The 18388-nt window shown below is 43.6% G+C and overlaps 2 protein-coding genes and 1 long non-coding RNA gene across 5 annotated transcripts; 2 read left to right on the top strand and 1 right to left on the bottom strand.

Moving 5' to 3' along the window:
• Positions 1-31: 31 nt before the first annotated feature.
• On the top strand, positions 32-14515 carry LOC26534207 (uncharacterized). Of its 2 annotated transcripts, XR_001452837.2 has the most exons (3): positions 32-199; positions 262-465; positions 13953-14515. It is a non-coding gene; the product is annotated as an uncharacterized lncRNA (long non-coding RNA). The 2 variants fall into 2 exon arrangements; XR_001452838.2 differs by lacking the exons at positions 32-199; positions 262-465 and adding an exon at positions 13697-13873.
• ogre (optic ganglion reduced) lies at positions 1311-9928 on the bottom strand. 2 transcript variants are annotated; one of them, XM_002134185.3, is made up of 7 exons: positions 9729-9928; positions 8935-9470; positions 5309-5785; positions 3867-3974; positions 2719-2874; positions 2287-2639; positions 1311-2224 (listed from the first exon to the last, which is right to left on the bottom strand). In XM_002134185.3, exons 3-7 carry the CDS (start codon positions 5555-5557, stop codon positions 2002-2004), a joined length of 1089 nt encoding a protein of 362 aa, XP_002134221.1. In that variant the 5' UTR covers positions 5558-5785; positions 8935-9470; positions 9729-9928; the 3' UTR covers positions 1311-2001. The 2 variants fall into 2 exon arrangements, with proteins under 2 accessions (XP_002134221.1, XP_015041785.1); XM_015186299.2 differs by having other exon boundaries at positions 9772-9928.
• A 1603-nt stretch (positions 14516-16118) lies between the features above and the next one.
• bou (glycosylphosphatidylinositol anchored membrane protein boudin) lies at positions 16119-17048 on the top strand. The gene has a single exon (XM_001354877.3). It carries the CDS (start codon positions 16381-16383, stop codon positions 16834-16836), a length of 456 nt encoding a protein of 151 aa, XP_001354913.2. The 5' UTR covers positions 16119-16380; the 3' UTR covers positions 16837-17048.
• Positions 17049-18388: the final 1340 nt, after the last annotated feature.

Genomic DNA, 18388 nt, shown 5'->3' with positions numbered 1-18388 from the left:
CCTCGTTTTCGATATTCGGTTAAATATTACTAGCCAGCCAAAACCCTCGGCTCCAAAATCATATATTTATCCAATCATTTAATCAATTTCCTACATGACTGATTAAATTGATGTTTTCATCTTTATTGCATGGCTTATAAAATAAGGATTAAGCTGAACCGGTCAACAACAATTTCCACTAAATTAATTTCCATACATGGTAACTACACGCGTACTACACAAGTGCTACATATTCACTACATTTTCATGTAATTACCAAAGGCGTCACCTGAAGGAAAAATGTTTGCCCGGATTTCTCTACTTTTTGACATGCCTTTTTTCCCGACATTTTTGAAAAAATTGAGATTTTAATGTCAAACGATCAGGATTTCTATGCTGATAACGAATTAGTATTTAATGTGGCTTGGGACATGGCTCTAATTGGCATTTCTACACGGTTTTTACATTGGTGCATTGTACAAGAGGGTGAGTCCAGAACGCGTCTTAAAATATACTGAAAAATACTAGAAAACGCTATGAAAAGCACTTGCAAGGTGTGTGGCTAGAAAATCACATAATCCGATCCAAAATACGGTCCTCAGAAATATACTAAAATACACCGTCTCATATTCAAAATATACCTTTTAAGAACCGAACTTAATCCCATCAATTGAAACAGATTTGCAACTTGAATTAGACAGCAGAACTCATTTGCGACGTCAAAATATAAACAAAAGTATATAACATACCGTAAACGATCACTCTGGCTTGTGCTATCGCCGAAACAGTATCGATAGGCAGTAAACGTCAATACATTTCCAGTGTTGGACAATCGCGTATTTCTTTGAGCACCAGAATTTATTTGTTTAAATGTTCATTAAATAGCGCCGACTCTAATTTTACGCATCCATATAATTTTATCATGATCGTATTTTGTCATGGCTCTTACTTATAACCAAAAAGCGTTACGATAATCATTTGTCAGCGATATGTTTAGTTCTTGCTCTCGCCACCAGAGGACGCCAGGCCATTCAGCTGGTTCCTGGCTGGCTGGTTCCACCATCGCGCGCCTATAAATAAGTTTGAATTTCAATTTTTTTGTTTTTTTCGCCAGTTGTAAAAAGTTTTTTATTTCATATTATATCTGCATAGATGTATGTAAAACCTTTGCAATTTTCGCCTAAAACTACACAATAAACTTAACATAGCGCATTTTATTCTTCCCCAAAATATAAATTTGAAAAAATAAACAGCAAAAATATGATTATTTCTTTTTTAGCTGCTCTTTGTTTTTATTGTTGAAACGCTTCCGTGAAAACTAAAAACTTGTATTATGAAAGACTCAAAAGCAATATTTATTTTGTTGGCTGCGAAGCGTTTAAACAATTCTCAATTTCATGCAAAAATATCGAATTTTTACCGATTTTGTTCTTGTTTTTTTTTTCTTTTTTATGGGGATTTTTCATTTCTTGTTTTTATAGTTTCTAATTATAAATAAAAGCTAGGTATTAAATTAGTTGTTTAAAAATTAGGAAAAAAAATGATTTTGTTTGCAGAAAAAACACATGCATTTCCGAGGGCAAAATCTCATCTTTCGTTGGGGAAAAAGCAAAAAATTATAAAAATAATGAAGCCAAACAAAAAAAAGATTGTCGTTCTTTTTTGTTTTGTTTTTTGCCAAGCGATTCGATTCGAGTTGTGATCATTGATTATAAGACGTAGTACGATAGTGCCCCCAAGGGGAGGAAAGTAGGGCGGGGCTAGGGTAGCGTAGGGGAGAGTTTCAGCATAATCACAGAACTGGAGAGAACAGAGAGGGAGAGAGAGAGAGGTGTGTGGGTGTGGTGGATAGGTGCCTGGGTTCGGTTCTCTGGGGCTTCCACTAATTAAAATGATTTGCGCTAAATAAAATTAATAGTCCAAAGGGGGAATCAGAATCTGAGGCGTATTCTGCAGGGGTATTCCGCGAAAAGGGTGTCCAGGGGGGGAAGAGAAGAGACTGCTGCTGATGCTGCTGTCAATTTACTTGGCACGATCGTGCTTGGCAGGCTCCACCTGCTTGGCAAACTCGCTCATCACATCCTTGTAGATGACGGGATCGAGATTGCGGCCCAGCATGTAGATGAGCCACCAGTCGCCAATGTCCAGCTTCCGGGACAGCGAGCGACAAATCTCCATGGGTATCATCCGGTTGCGGGCATTCAGCAGGCGCGGCCGGAACTTGGGCATAAAGATGATGCAGGCGCTGTGGGAATTCAAGCGGCAATTAGAATTACATTGAGTTACAGTCTTGAGGGCGCGACATACCGGAAGACCATCAGGCCGAGCAGCAGGACGAGCAGAATCCAAAACCAGAACCAGATGAACACATATGTCTTCTCGTTGACAATATTCAGGGGCAGGATGCAGAGGGAGTCGTGCTTCTGCAGCGACCCAGAGGCACCGTATTTGTGGAATGTGCACTTGGTCACACGGGGAAACACAAACACCATCGGATCGATGCGCTGCTCCTGTGGCACATCCGACAGCTGCATTATGTTCGTGCCGTACGAGAGGAACTCGCCGTCAAAGAACCGATTCATCAGATACATCTGCACCACGATGTTCACGCAGCAGAGCACCTCGCAGGCCCAATATCTGATTGCGTACAGCTTGTGGCGCTACAAGCGGATAGGACAGAGAGATATGCGTAAGATACACGAGTGCCACGAGGAGTACTATTCTCCAGTTCTCACTTACCTTGACGTGCTTGATCAGATAGTCGAGCAGGGCATCCCGCTTGGCCTCCTTCTCCTCGCGGGTGCAGATCGTGATGTTCAGGCCCATCACGATCATGCGCATCAGGCCGCCCTCGAATTTGTTCCACAGGAATTTGGGCGTATAACAGGCCATGGCCTACAAAATGTCAGAAATATACATGAATTAATCATTCGAGTAAAAAAGCGCTAAAAATTTAATATATTCCCCTTTGGAGACCTTCTGTAGATGGCCAATAATTGGGGAAATTAGTGGAGAGAGTGTATTTCTGAATAGAATTTGTTTTCCTACATTTGGAGACTTGTGTAGAGTAGCAGAAATGCCTTGCAGATGAATAGATTAGCCTCTAAACACACAGAATAATACAAGAGTAAATACGTGGAAATGTTTGGAGACTATCTATCTATCTATCTATCAATTTATCTATCTATCTATCTATCTACCTATCTATCTATCTATTTATACGTATGTCCATTTCTTTATAAGAAAATCATTTCATTGCGATTCCATTCAAAGTGGACATCTACTGTATTTCCATAGCATTTCCATATTTCCTTATTTGCTCATTGGCAAGACTTCTCTCCTCCTCCCCCCCCTGCAATGTTTGAGCACTGGCTGTGTTGGAATGTGTGTTTTACAAACACTTTTTTTTATTGAAATCTGTCGAAGCAATTGACACATTGATGTTTCTGTTGTTGTGGCTATTGCTATTTAGCAAGTCATTAATTACATTCGGTATTTCACAAGTTGGAATACTTTTGCCGCCCTGTTCTGCTCGACTCGGCTCGGCTCTGCTCTGGACATGGCACAACAGGGCGCTCAAACATCTCTCCGCATTTGAGCAATACTTTGACCCAAGCCCCCAACCCTCCAGCCCCAACCCCATCCCCAACCCAAAAGCAGCACTCCCCTATCTTTTTCCACGCATGGCACGCATTCAATTGAACTTAATTGGAGCGATTGCTCGCTGGCTGGCTGGGCTGGCTCGCTCCCTCGAGTTGCGTTGAGTTTGGAGAAACGAGACCACGACGACACACGCAAATGATCGACAGACGGCCATTGATGATGGACTTGGACGAGTGCGAGTGCCAGTACTCGTATGATCATTGCAGACCAGACTATTTACTCACCTGAAAGAAGAGCACAAAGCATACCCACTGGTAGTAGGTATAGTATTTCTTGGCATCCTCGTCGCCAAAATCATTGGACACACCGGGATGGGCCACCTCGCGACCAACCTGCAGGAAAAAAAACATAAAAACATTGTACAAAAATACAAAACAAATCTCTACTATATCATAATTGATCTCTGGATATTTTCTTCTCAGATCGAAGATGAGAAATCTTCGGTTCAACTGCTCTTGAACTGCAAGTGATTTACGTAGAAAGTACTTCTGTCTGGAAGAGATTCACTTAGTTTGCTAAACTTTGTCGGGTAATTTGATACGTCAGAATAAATTTAAGGTCGTCCAATGGTGTGGAGTCTGTGCAATGTTTTCCACGAAATTCAACAGATTTTTGGTCGTTTCCTGCCCATGCCCATGCCCATGAAATATGAGAGCCAAGATCCCTGCGGGAATTCAATTTTGTTCTCTTTTTTTTGTTGTATTTTTTCGCCTCTGTTTGCGATCGGTGCGTGGCCCAAAGCGACCGAAGACGAAGAGACTACGCCCAGTTTATAATTGCTTTATAGGCCGGGCATAAATTATATGTGTGTGTGTGTGTGTGTGTGTGTGTGTGTGTCCATATCATATCATACTCGTACCTCCAGCCAAGGGTCGGACGTGCTCCGCGTACAGAGTATACAGGGCGGGGGGGCAGATCGACAGACCTGGCATATCCACTCCCATGACAGAAAAGAGCTTTTGGCAGTCATCCAGGAGGAATCCTATCTATTGTGCTGGAAGCGGACAGGAAGTGCCATAAGGGATGAAGCGGAAATACTTGAGAAACTTTTAAAGAATTCAAAAAGCTTCCAAAAACTCAAGAGCTCTTTATTTACCATTAAAGACAGGTTTTTTTTATTTGGAGACTTTGTTGAGACGTTCAGAAAGCTTCGAACTGTTTTTATTGAGATTGGAGACCAAAGTAGTAATTTTGCGAAATTAAGGATTTGTGGAGAGTTTGTAGAGTTTATCCTACAGCTAAACTATGCATTTTTAGATGCTTTTTGAGGTAATAAAATGGGGATGACAATATATTCCTCTTTGGAGACTTTGTAGAGATAATCGAATAGTGTAAAATCGTGGTTAAACAGCAAAACAGCAAAGACTAGTGGAGATAGTGTAGAGATTGTAGAGTTGATAAGGAATTGTTTTTTTTTTCAGACAGTTTTGTTGTCTTAAAAGCCCTTATTAAAATTTGGAGACTTGTGTAGAGTGGGAAACAAACCATTCAGATGAATCGATTGGGTACACAATCAACCATTGGCGAGTGTTTGCAGACTTGTGGAGACCTTGGAGAGTTTTCATGGCAATTCTTAATAGCTCTCTTTCAGCTTTTCGATGGGCTTTAGACACAATTGCGGTAGACTTGGAATTGCAATTGTAGACTTATTTTGGAGAGTTCTTACCTGTCTGCGAAACGCATCCGGCATGGTGAACGTGCTGTGGATCCAGCAGAACGTGTTCACCACATGCGGGGGCACACCGTTCACGATGCAGCTGATCGGCTGGCCCACGTACTGGGTGGCGGTGATGATCAGGCTGCAGGTGAGCAGGAGCACCGTGGTGAATGAGTTGTGCAGCCGGAAGACGGCGTTGTCCGTCTGGATGTCCTGCCATTTGAGGTAGCTCTTCAGGCTACCCAATAGCTTATACATCTTGCCACAGTTTGGATCTCAAATTTGAAAGGGGGCGGGCTGGCTGCCAGGCTATGTGGTAATTGAAGAAGGAAGGGTGTCCTTTTTGCTGGAATTTGCTGTATTCCCCGCCTTGGGGTCGGGCAGTGTTGGCAAGTGAGCGAAAAAACAAAGGATGTTACGCAAGCGTTTCTTTCAATCGGTTCTTGTTCCTTTTCTTGTAACTGCTCAGCGTTCGATGCATATCAACTGAAAGTAGATAAACAAATAGAGTAAATATTTGTAGTGTACGTGTGCGGTGCGGTGCGATATCTGCAAAGTACATTCCACTGATTGAAAATACAGTTGCAATCTCCAATTGAAGTTTTGCCGAAAAACGACGAGTACTACGAAGCGAAGCCAACGAGCAAGAGGGCCCATGTGTACTCGCACTTTGGCATAAATCAACATCAACTAATAGAATCTTCAGACAGTTTCAATTTCAATTTCAATTAAAGACATCTCTCTCTCTCTCTCTCTCTCTCTCTCTCTCTCTGTATCTCACTCTCTCAATCTCTCTTTGTCTCTCAGTGTTGCTCTGCGTCCCATGTCTTTTTGTGGAAATTGATGCGCCATTTAAGTAACAACAATTGCCATATGCTCCACTTGCCATTTGCCACTGGGACCGCTCAGCTCCAATCCGGACCGCTTCGGTCTGGTTCTGTTGGGTCTCTACAGTCGGTGCCTCCTCTATCACGGGGGCATTGCACCTCGAGGCATGTTGGAGATTCCACCCATGCGATCTTTGTGCAACGCATTTGACCCAAGCGCCACTTGGAGACCCTCAATTATGCTAAATCGTTTCAAATTCTGTCTCTTTTGTCATCGATTCTTTTGCTCCAATAGGAAACTGATCAATTTTGATGATACAGACATACATATTTGTCTGTCTATAACCTCAGTAGATTGATTTTCCAAGGGACTTTCAATAGGATTGCAAAACGATTTACAAGTGTGCTTAGGGCGAAGCAAAGCTTTAAACAGTGTTGCCTAACTCGCAGCAGTGTTGCGCAAGAGCTGCCTTCTGCTGTCAGCCAGTGTTGCAGAATAATTCTCGCAATCGGCTGCTCTAAAAATACACTGCAATGAATGGTATGTGGTATCACTCGGATAGGCATTCTCTACGAATCTCTAATGCACGTTGTTGCACCACCCCATGCCCCCTCCAACACTTAACCACTTCCCTTTCGCACTACATACTTCCCACATAAATTCTGCCTCGTTGCCAACACCTGACATCCTCTCCCTCTGTTGCACTACGCTTCGCTGACTTCCATGACTTTGGCAGGTTGCCCGCCCACATCCCTCCGTCCCCCCACCGCCCCCCAACACAACACAGAACTATTCATTTTTCCTGTATAATATTTCTATATGTACCCTCAAACATTTTCATTGCCAAGGCCATGGGGAGACCGAACAGTTGATCACCAGCAGAATTTCGCGACAATTTCTCCCCAACAAATTCCAATTTGTATATTCGCACATTTTTCGGGTTGTTTTATGGTTAGGTGTCAGGCTCGGCAATTGCCTGCATGAAGGCTGTTTATGTACGTGCCTCAAATGCGATTCATTTGCTTGCCCCCCATTCCTCACAGGAGGGGGGGAGTCCGTTAAAGTCGTTTCAATGCATGTGCAGCAATCGTGTATCAGATATCATAATATTGAGGCACGTGTACCTTCACATCAAACCTTACGACTGTTGATACAAACGCCCTGCCCTGCTTGTGGCTTATAAGCGTATTTGCAGGGGTTTCAAGAATCCAAGTAGTGGGTATTCCATAGTCGTATTACTCAACTGTTTTTGATGCCTTTTTTTTCTGTGTGTCGCTGTCGCAGGCAGTGTTTTGAGTGCCTAACCTTAACATGAATGCTAGTCAAAAACGAAAACAAAAACAAACAAAAAGCAAGCAAACAAGTACAGAAAAACTGCAATCGTAATTGCAATTGCAATTGCTATTGCAATCGGCATCCGACTCTCAGTGGGAGTCTGTGTTGGAGCAGCAGCAGACAGAGGCCATAATTGCATCTGATTGTACACTCGTTTTGTTTGTGGCTCGATTCAGTTCTGTTCGGTTGGTTTTTGGTTAGCCAAAGAGCAGCATTTGGGCCGCAAAAAGCGGAAGTGGCCCTCTCCGAATGTGTGTGCGCCTGTGCGACATGATAGAGATGACAGAGAGAGAGAGAGAGAGACCGATATGCATGCATGACTCGGTGCACTCTAAAATGATGTTGATTCCCTGTCAAAATTTACCATAAGCAAACGGACACGTTCTACTTTTAGTGATTCACCAGGTAACATTGAATCATACGATTCGTTAGACCCTATCGTATATTTTTGTAGAACCTAAAACTAGGTGGAATCTCTCTGTGCTCCGTCTCACGGTTCCATCTCTAGCTGTCTAGCCACAAACGTGGCAGCTGGCCAACCACGATTTCTGGCGTCTTCTGCTTTCAGCCACCAACTTTGCATGCGGCTCAAACAGGAGGCCATGGAAGTGGAGGATCGTTAGAATTGGGAAACCAAAGAATAGCGTGCACATAATAGGGTGCAGGGAGAGAGGCTCCGGTTCGGGTTCGGGTCTCTTCTGATTGGAGACACATGCTCAAACAATGAGCCGCCTCTGTGCCACATAAATTGACCATTTCCGTTGCTAGGGATGGGGCCGTAGGAGGGTGGGATGATGGAGCGGGGATCATCGTGCCATAGATGTCGCCGAACCTGTTCAGGTGAAGACTTCTAACAAGACATCTAAAGGCGAGCCGATAGACGATCAGAATCAAGGCTTGAAACTGAAGAAAATTATGGCATGACGAAGATGAATAAAAGAAGTTGGAAAACTGATTAGGAAGAGGAAAAGAATGAAGAGAACAATGGGAAAATAATTACTGGAAAACAATGATGAAGACCGACAGAAGTCCATGGGAGAAGAATGGTGTTAAAGAACAGAAAGAAGCAAGTGATGGAAAGCGAAATGAGGAGATAATGACCAGGAGCAAAAAAAAAGATAAAAAGCTCAAAGGGCGCAGAACAAACAGATGTTAGATATAGATCTACCCGATAGAAGGTCAGGTGACCGTTGGATCAAATCGAATGGCTTAATCTGGGACCGTAGGTTGGCGCCCCAAGCTCCTGGTAGATGATCGCTGTTCGAGTGGAGATTACACAACAACTCAAAGAGAGCTAGCTGGCGCGCGTGTGTCGTGCCTAATATCTTTGGGCTTAATCGAGAGCTTAAGCTTTAGCTCAGTTCAGCTTGAAAGCTTTCGCAATTAATCAAGAGAACATTGTATTGTTGCGTTGCTCTCTCTTGTTCTGGTGGTACAGTGAATATTGAATGTGTGGAAGTGATGGAACTTACACCGAATTCCGTTGATTGATTATGGTTGTCTCGCCACGCTCCTTCTCCTTAGGTGCTGCTTAGGTGTTCCTCCTCCTTCTACTGCTCTCGATCTCATCCACTGCTTGAGTGACGCTTTGCCAACTGCTTTCTGGGCTGTATTATCTCACTGCTTGATGTTTTTGTCACCAGCAGCTGTACTTGCATGAATGGGCGCTGTACTGTATGTGCATGTGTAAGTGTCGCGTTGGATTCCTTATGGCAGAAGCAAAATCAGCTGCCAGGTGGCAGCGGCGTCGACGTCGGCGTCTCAGAAATTTGCATACGGACCAACATACACATGAACAATCGCAGTGGAGACACACACATACACACACGCATGCACGCACGCACAGTGGGCAACTTAGAACAGGTTTTGGCAGAGCAGCATCACAAAATAAAATCTTTGCAGTTCTCCTTGGTGTTGCTTTTGTTGTTGTTGTTGTTGGCGGTGGTTTTGGTTTTGGTGGTGCGTTTTGGGGCGGTTTAAAGCGCGCGTCACGTTGCAGCCGCTGCAACTAAAAAATCAGAAAGAAACGAAACTTGAAAATGCCGCGCACATAAAAACTAAAACAAAAAACTGCAGCAGCAGCAGCGGCGGCGGCGGCAGAACAGCAGCTGCCGCAGAGGAGTTGCTCCAGAAAGTTATCGCTCTCGCTCTCTCCTCTCTCTCCTATTTTACACTGTCACCCAAAAGACTGGAGACAGTCCAAGCCAAACAAACGCAAAATCAAACAAAATATATAGCAACAAAAGAACAAAAAATAAAAACGTACGTAGAACAAAAAATATATGGGAGACAACGTCTCAAACACAGACCAGAATGGCAGGGCGGACGAAACAGATGCGATGCAAACGCCGCAGAAGTGAAAATGATTTTGAGTGGTGTTGTTTGGGCCCGCTGCTCGGGAATGGAATGGCTTTTGTAGCAGCTGCTCGCTCTCCCTGCTGCCGAACCAGCGGCGTGTGCACTTAGGGTATCAAGAGAGGGTATCAAGGTTTCCTCTATGAATTCAACCGAAATCAGATGAGCGAGAGAGCCGAGAGAGATAACCCAAAGCGAGCTGGACTCAAACTCGCGCGCGAACCGCTCAGCGCTACGCGCTCACTCTCGCAGCTCGACTCGATGCTTAGCTTCCAAGCCGCGCTCTCTCGAGTGCGCTCTCTTGCGCTCATCTCACTTGGAGTGCGTTTTTGTTCCCATGCTGAGCGTGGTGCGTGTGGATTTTGAGCGAGAGAGACTGGGAGCGAGCGCGAGTGAGCGCTTGTACATATATTGGTTTATTTAAACGAATTAAGCCTTAAATTAAAGTGATCGCTTGGAATAAACTAAAATTGGAGCAACAATTGACGAGAAGATATTGTCTCCATACCACAAAAAAAAAACCAAAACTACAGCTTTATGTTCTCTCTCAAGTTTGAGATTTAAGCTGTCGTTCGTCCCAAGATGTGTTTTGTATGCCGTTCAGCTTACATTTTCTTCTTCTTTTGCTTCTTTGGCTTCTTTTTGTTTTCTCTTTCTTTTTCTTTTTTGATTACTTGACTTCTTTTCTTGCTTGGCTGCTTTTCAAAGGGCACGTGCAGGGAGGGGATCGGTTGGGGTTTCTGTTTCTTCTTTTTCGAATGCTTCGAATTTAATTTTGCTCACTTCTCGCTTTTCTTTTGGTTTTCATTTCTCCCAAAATGGAAACGCACACATATTTTGTGCGTTTGGCTTAAGTTAAGGTTTTCTCCATCTCCTTCTTATTCACCTTCTGCTATTCTTCTACCTTGATTATTCCGATAAAAGAATGCGGTAAGAGGCGGAAAAAACTTGAAATTATTTTTGGGTTCTCTCAGTGGGGGGAGTCGCTCAAGAAATGCTCTCTCTACCATGCGGGTTCTTATAGAGGTGATCTCATTAGTATAAAGAATAGGACCACATTCTAGAACGTCAATCAAGTTTTACCAAAATTATGATATGGGGGGCTCATGGTAAATGGCTTACAGCTCGATGGATTCTAATTAAATCTTTGGAATTTACAATTTTAAGTATTTAAAAACTATGAAAACGTGGAAACTGAAACATCAAAATGTTGGAAACACAATTGGATTGATTTAAATCGTTTGAGTTTTATAAAATTTATGTTTAAAGCGTAGAGAAATTTCTCTCATTTTATATTATTTTGATACCTCATCCTATCCAAACTTTATTGTGGATTGGTACGATCAGATCTGGCAATGTAAGGCACAAGATGAGATTTTTTTAGATTTTTCTATTCTGATAAATGTTTGCTCTCGCAAATCTTAATCTCAATCTTCAAGATCATCCCACGGATAAGTGTGTTGAAATACCGACTGATATTGGATATGTTGGCTCGTGGAGCGTGTCAGTCAGCAAGTTAGCCACTGAGCCAGCTCGTCAATAGGACTGCAGGGACCGAGTGCCAGAATTGCCACCCAATACGGCCGGGCTCTCGAATTACAATGACAGTGGCATATGTGCCCGCTGTCTTTCTTATTTTTTGTTTATTTTTTACCAGTGCAACCGCATTGGAGTCGTCGCAAGTTTTGTCTTACGATTCGGGAACCCTAAAAAATCATTCGTCGCCCCCATCCCTATGCCATTCCCATAATATCATGCGGTGACTTCGTGCTCCTTTTTAATTTAAAAAATTTCTTGCCCTCTTTTTGGGCTTTTCGTCTTGTCTTGGCCATAAACGAACAGCGCACTTTCGGACTTTAATCAAAAACGTACCGAACAAAAAAAAATTAAATAAAATGTAAAAGTAAGAGAAGTAAGAGGGGAAAAATGTTAAGTGCGTTGTCATTGCCGACACGAACAACTCCGACATGAGAAACGCGTAAATGGGGTCCGTACCCGACCCCGATCCAGAGCTCTGCTCCGAAACCAGACTTGGTTTCTTTCGGATGATATCGAAAATGGGCCTCAAACACATACACACACACAAACACGGCTTCAGCACAAGGCATGGCGCATAGACACAGATATTTCTACATATCACGCTTACGATCGCTGTACAGTGAATGCTCTCTAAGACGAGCGACCACGCTTTGCAAAGGTGTCCTGTATCCGCCGAAGGAGAGAAAGTTTGAGTCGAACATTACGCACGGATATCCCATAAGTGAGCGGATATATCCCTTGTTTCCATTCGTATCCCACTCTAAATTAGATATCTCGCAAAACTCTTTCGTTCCTGGCTGTAGTTCTTATTTTGTAGAAATACAAATTTCTGAAATTTCGTATCCATATTATTTTCTGCGTAATGCGGCAGTGCCCCTCGATTCATTTTGGCGCATAACAAGCATAGAATATTTCAGAATACTTTTTTAATTGTGCAACTAAAAAAGAATTTTAGGTCTTTCTTTGGCTATCATTTCTGGAACTGTACTAATTTTTATGGTAGTTCCGATTATTGAAAGAGCACTGTACTACATATATTATGTACATGGCATTCAGACGTTGTACATTGGTACATATGTATGTACATAAGACCTACTCACATATGTATATCTGAAGATACATGCACTCGTATCTTACATACCTTTCACTCGTTGAGTGTCACGTCTGTCAGATACAGTCCGTTCCCGTTCTACATCACCGCCGACCTGGTATCGGTCGGAGGTATCGATGGCCTCTCCCTACCCCTGCCCCCTGTGGACAGTACGTGAGCGGTTGCACGAGCTCAAAACGTGGATTTATCTGCATTTGTGTGTGCGTGTATCTTTGCCTTCCGCCATGAGCATCCTCTCATCCGCCATCTGCAGTTCGGAGAATTTTCCACTCAAAACGGCACACTCAAGGCTCTCTCATTCTTTCACTCGTTTCTCTCACGCTCTGAAGCAGCAGCCGCAGCAGCTGCTCCTGTTTTGCAATTTCCTTTTTTGTCTGCTTCCTTGATGGACGAGCAGCAGAGAGTCGAGGGGGAGAGATGGATGCAACAGAGAGAAGGGGTAGATGTTTGTTGCAGCTTCCTTTTATGTACACATACGTATGTCTGGCTGCCACTGGCAACAAATATGGAAACGCTTTACAAAGAGTGGAGATCAAAAGGAGTCGAATTCGAGTATGGGGTGTACTTGAACCATAGGACCATCCATGCTCCATGACTTATGCCTCATGCTCCATACATCCGTCGAGTGCTATATATAGCCCACATTCACATTCGAGAGAGTTCCAACATCTTTTCTGTATCTGAGGATCGTCAATGTCCGCAGCATTCATCACGTAGGCAGAGAGAAAAATTATCTTAATATTCTAAAAATAATGCTCCCTTTCAGTGGCTCAACGGCTATTAGAAGATCTGCAGGAATATACTGACTATAAGGAGAAATGTACCCCAAAACCAAACGGATTTCAAGGGATTTCTGCTTTAAAAGTTCTTTCTATTCTAGAAGATTTTTATTATACAATTGCTATAATTTAATCATTTCATCTTTAATGACTTGAATAGCTAATTTCACCTTGAAAAATTCTGATGTTCATTGCACTCGAATGAGTGATGGAGTTGATGGGTGTGGGGTGTGATCCCCACCAGATCAATGTTCAAATTAATGGCTGTGTACAACTTATGTCCGAGGATTCGAATGAGTCGATAGATTTACCGAAAAGAGGACAATCAATCACTGATCACTAAGTTTAAACCAACGCAAACGAAGGCACAGTTTCATAGAGAACTCTTGGAACTGGAACATTTGCCATGAAATCATAGACCATAGATCCCTATTCTTTTATGATTTTTCTCGAAGGAATCTTGTCTGTGGCCCTGGCCAAAGTTCGCCAAAATTTGGGACTATTCAAATTCAAAAACTTGTTTAGAATACTTATAAAATGAGAGTAAAGTAGGCAATGCTAAATATTTTCATGAAACCCTATATAGAAATACACACCAGAGCTCAGTACCGTCTGAATAAGTGATAAGTAAGATAGAAATCCAAAAACAAAATAAAAATTTGTCAAATTTTTGAAAACCAAAAATGGTTTCCTTTATCTTTAACAGTTTCTGAAAATGGATTTCTTTAAAAGAATTGCAATATATTTCAACCCACCGCCGGCACAGGAGCCAACGATTGTCGATATTACTAAACGACTATGCCTTCAGATTTGGGACTATTTTCGACCGCCGCCCCCTCCAGTACGCTTTCTGGGCGATGACAACTTTATTAATACCCTCAACGTTAGTTCCCTGATATTGGTCTTCGTATGCCCTTTTATTATGGGTATATACTTTAAAGATCTAGTAAAACTATGCAGAAAACTCTACCATTGGAAGGCTATGCTAAGACAGATAGACCATATGGAGAATATCGAGGAGGACGATCAGAGCGAGTTATCTGAGGAGGAGGAGGAGATAGCCGACATAGAAGATGGAGCAAGGGAAGTCGCTAGACTGGAGGATGATCCGAACGAACTTGCTCTAGTCCCTGTCCCAGTCCCAGAACCAATCCAACTCCCAATCCCTGTCCCAAACGATAATTAGTTATATTTTGATTCAATTTAGTTCGAAATTTGCAGTCCAAACTAGTTTTAAATAAATGTGCTATGATCCCTTTGGCCCTTAAATATCCGATCTTGGGTATAATTTTCCGTGTTCTTTCAAGATTTTTGTAAAAACTATCTTGAAGATCCCTCGCATGTACTTGACTTGCCCCCTCCACATCTCGGCCACTGCCTGGGTGAGAACGAGCGATTTTCAGCTCATAATTGTCCCTTAACGATCACGTTCACCCAAAGAAAACTGAGTACAGCTCTTATGAGGTGGAAACACGGGTGCTCAAGTGGCCATTGCATCGACATTGCATCCACTTGGGATGGTCGCTGACGCTGGAATTGTGCAGTGCATTTGCATTTGCATTTGCATTTGCATTGAAATGGTGAAATATGTATTGGCGCATACCAATCTCTTGGTCACTTTAATCCAATCGCCCTGACTACCAGCGGCACGAAAACTGGCTTTGAAAGGCGTGGGCTGGCTGGCTGGCTGGCTGGCGCGGTGCTCTTCTGTGGGAGTGGGGTCTTCTGGGCCGATCGGTTGACAATGGCACTGGCTCTCTCGCTGTCGAAGCAGTTGATGGGGCACAGCAGATAAATGTGAGTTGAATGCCCTCGATTGGGCAGCTCCACAAAAAAAAAGCCAAGTAAAGAAGAATACCGAAATTCCAATAAAGAACAAGTATGTCCCAGGTTACTGTTGTTATTCCGACTAAAAGATACCACGCTAATTGCATATCCGTTGAACCATTTGAGTATTATTAGTATGTCGTTTGCAAGATCAATATTCTGATTAATAATACCCTGTTGTTCGTGAAAATACACATAGAAAAATCATAGAATCGTAAAAATATCGTGGTAAACAGATTCGTTTGCGTGTCATGCTGCAGTGCCCCTCGGTCGATAGGGCGTAAGGTTGTGGTGATTAGTGATTGTGACTTTCAGGTGTTCATTTTTGCTGATTACGAATATATTAAGTATATTAATATACTCTTGTACTCCACGAGTACTGGGTATACAAAAAAACAGCCACAGGGGAAAACAAAGAACCAAAAATGTTGGTCTCCCCATTATTCGCCTTCTCTCTGTCTGTCACTCTCTCTCTGTGTGTGTGTGTGTGTGTGTGTGTGTGAATGTGTTTTTGGTTGTGTTCGTTTCGATTGTGTGTAATCCGATTATTATACCTGTTGCTGGCTGCACAACAAGTTTCTGTGGGGCTGGTCTCACGGATAACCAGGGGGCCAGAAAAGGATACGAGAATGAATGCCCTAGCCTTAACCCTTGATAGCCTTAGCTCTAGGACTGATTTTGGGGGCTGGCTGCTTGGCAACCGGTTTTGCCCCCTTAACAAAACAACACAAAACCAAAAAACCAAACAAACAAAGCAGCACAAGCACTGGGAGAGGCAGTGCTGGAGAGAGCGGCCAAGCCATCGCAATCCCAAGGTGTACTCATATAGGGTGCGGCAGTCCCAGAGTGACCTGCTCTTCATAGTTTCCTATATTGTGACAGACAGGCAGAGCGAGCGAGAGGGAACGATGGAGGGGCCAACAAAATATGCAACTCCAGGAGTGGAAATGCCGCACCTTGAGGAAAATGCACCTTGCCTAAGCCCGCTTGGACGCAAGCCCTCTTTCTCTCTCTCTCTCGCTGTCTCTCTTTCGCTCATTCTCTTTCAGAGCTGAGGTAGACACGCAGCGACACGTGAAACGAACGGAAACGAAGTTGAAACAGCGCTTCAGTACACAGTTCAAACCTGGCATTTGCTGACGACGCTGAGACCACTTTTTGACTCTCCAAAAAACCGAACGCTGTTGTTTTTGTTGTTGTTGTCTCCGTCACGTCACGTCACGCCAAGCAACCAGCGCAGCGCACACCCCCCACCCTGCCCTGCTTAACCCCTGCCCATAGCATTGTGCAATCGAAGGCAATCGAGAATGTCATCGCTGTCCCAGTGGTGGATCGCATCGCTGCTCTGCCTCTGCTTGTGCCTGTGCCTGGTGCCCTTTGGTGAGGCCATCGAGTGCTATGTGTGCGATACGAGCGACACGGAGCATCCCTTCCAGTGCGGCGAGTGGTTCGAGCGGTACGATCAGCCGGACATCCAGCCGCAGAACTGCTCCAGCGTCCATGGGGCCCAGTTTTGTGTGAAGCATGTCGGCCGCTTCGAGGGCGGCATTGGAGCGAAGCGCTTCTGCAGCTCCAAGGATCTGGGCAACTATTGTGACTACGTGCGGAACAAGGGTGACCGCATGGACTATCGCAGCTGCATCTACACCTGCGACTCAGATGGTTGCAATGGCGCCGTTTCCCAGCTGACGAGGCCCTTTGGCAACGGTAAATGGGGTGTGGCCGGCCTGATGCTTGCGCTCTGGCTCATCTGGCAACGCTGAAGCTGTGGAGAGGAGAGTCTCTCCCACAGTGAGAAAAAGAGAGAGAGAGATCGCGAACAAAGAAGCTACACTGTTTCAGCTTCTTCTACACGTTGTGCATCGTTTAGTTTTTTTTTTCGTAGTACCTTAAGCTTTTAATTTTTAAGTTGTAACAAAGTAAAGAGTCAAGAGACAGACACACACAAAACAAATAGAGAAACCTCACAGATGTATATTTAATTGGTTTTGGGGGCATGGGAACGCTTTGGCAGTGGAACACACACTTTGAGCGCAACTCAAACTTGAACAGAGAGAGAGAGAGAGGAACGCCTGGACTGAGGAACAAAAATGGAGATCGATGTAGATGGGCTCTCCATATATTTTTATCTATCTCTCCTCTACTCGATTAGGGGCACGCTTGCGCAACTCTGAGCTCACAGAACACATCCTTACTCCGATAAGCATACCCTATTCCATACCCTATTAAATCCATCATAATATATGAATCTATAAGAATGACATATTATGGCTGAAACATCATATTTAATGTATTGGCTTTTCAATGGTCTACTGGTCACAATTCATATCAAGTCATTCGCTTAAGTTTCATTTAAGAACTACATAAACCATAAAAAGAATCATCGTACTTGTCTCCGTGGTGTCTGTTTTTTATGTCATTCTTTAAATCAATACATTTTCATGAAGACCGCATCAAACTTGAACCTTATGTTAATCCTATTTATGCGGTATAAATAGATCCAATAGCCAAGGTAGTGGCTCTTGTGCTACTAGTGACACACTTCTCGAAGACTGTTCTCGGCTCGCCTTTGAAAGATTCTGTCTGTCAATCGACTGACCTCCGGAATCGAACGGCAATCGCAATCATCAATTGGAATTGGATTTGACATTCTTCCATTTGGCAATTGAGCTAGAGATCATTTAAGCCAGTGCAATTTGCGGCCGGTCGATTAAAGGCACAAAGAACCTATGGCAACCTGAGGCGGGATCTGAGGCAACGCTCTGCCCACACAACAGCCCCGTAAGCCCCATAAGTTGGATGAACCCCGCGGCACGAATAGCAGAGCCGGACTGTTGCGTAATTGTATAAATTGAAAGCGCCTTGAGGCGCTATCATTGGGCATGCGGCATGGCCACCGACCGCTGTGACATCCACACCAAACACCAGGGAGGAGAGGCAGCGAAACAAGGAAAGGGATCCAAAGATCCAGGCGCTCGACAACGTACTATGTACTCGTATTCTAATCGCTACGAGTCGATTCTTTATCAGCATTTCCACTGACACAATTGCCCTCTATCCCACTGTATCCCTATCTCTGTCTGCCGTCCCATAGAAGATTTAAAGATTTGTAATGGAAAAACAGAAAAAAATAGTATAAATAGGTCTACTGTTTAGCTAATATTCAGACGGGAATGAAGGTAAGTATATAGAAATGATCGAAATCTGACATGGCCTATCGATGGGATGAAAGATTTTCATTTTAAGGTTTGTTTAAGAATGGTCTACCATCACATGGAGAACCAAAGACTTGAATACTCTCACAGTTCGATCGAT

The sequence above is a fragment of the Drosophila pseudoobscura genome, chromosome X (genome assembly GCF_009870125.1).
Source record: "Drosophila pseudoobscura strain MV-25-SWS-2005 chromosome X, UCI_Dpse_MV25, whole genome shotgun sequence".
In the NCBI taxonomy this organism is placed as follows: Eukaryota; Metazoa; Arthropoda; class Insecta; order Diptera; family Drosophilidae; genus Drosophila; species Drosophila pseudoobscura.
This window is presented reverse-complemented; position numbering and strand designations above follow the sequence as displayed.

What these genes read in the sequence shown, in the direction of transcription:
- ogre (XM_002134185.3), bottom strand. Translation starts at nt 5,557, where the DNA reads ATGTATAAGCTATTGGGTAGCCTGAAGAGCTACCTCAAATGGCAGGAC. An exon ending in GCTTTGTGCTCTTCTTTCAG is followed by an intron (nt 2,875 to 3,866) that starts GTGAGTAAATAG and finishes GACATTTTGTAG; the next exon opens with GCCATGGCCTGTTATACGCC. An exon ending in ATCTGATCAAGCACGTCAAG is followed by an intron (nt 2,640 to 2,718) that starts GTAAGTGAGAAC and finishes ATCCGCTTGTAG; the next exon opens with CGCCACAAGCTGTACGCAAT.
- bou (XM_001354877.3), top strand. Translation starts at nt 16,381, where the DNA reads ATGTCATCGCTGTCCCAGTGGTGGATCGCATCGCTGCTCTGCCTCTGC.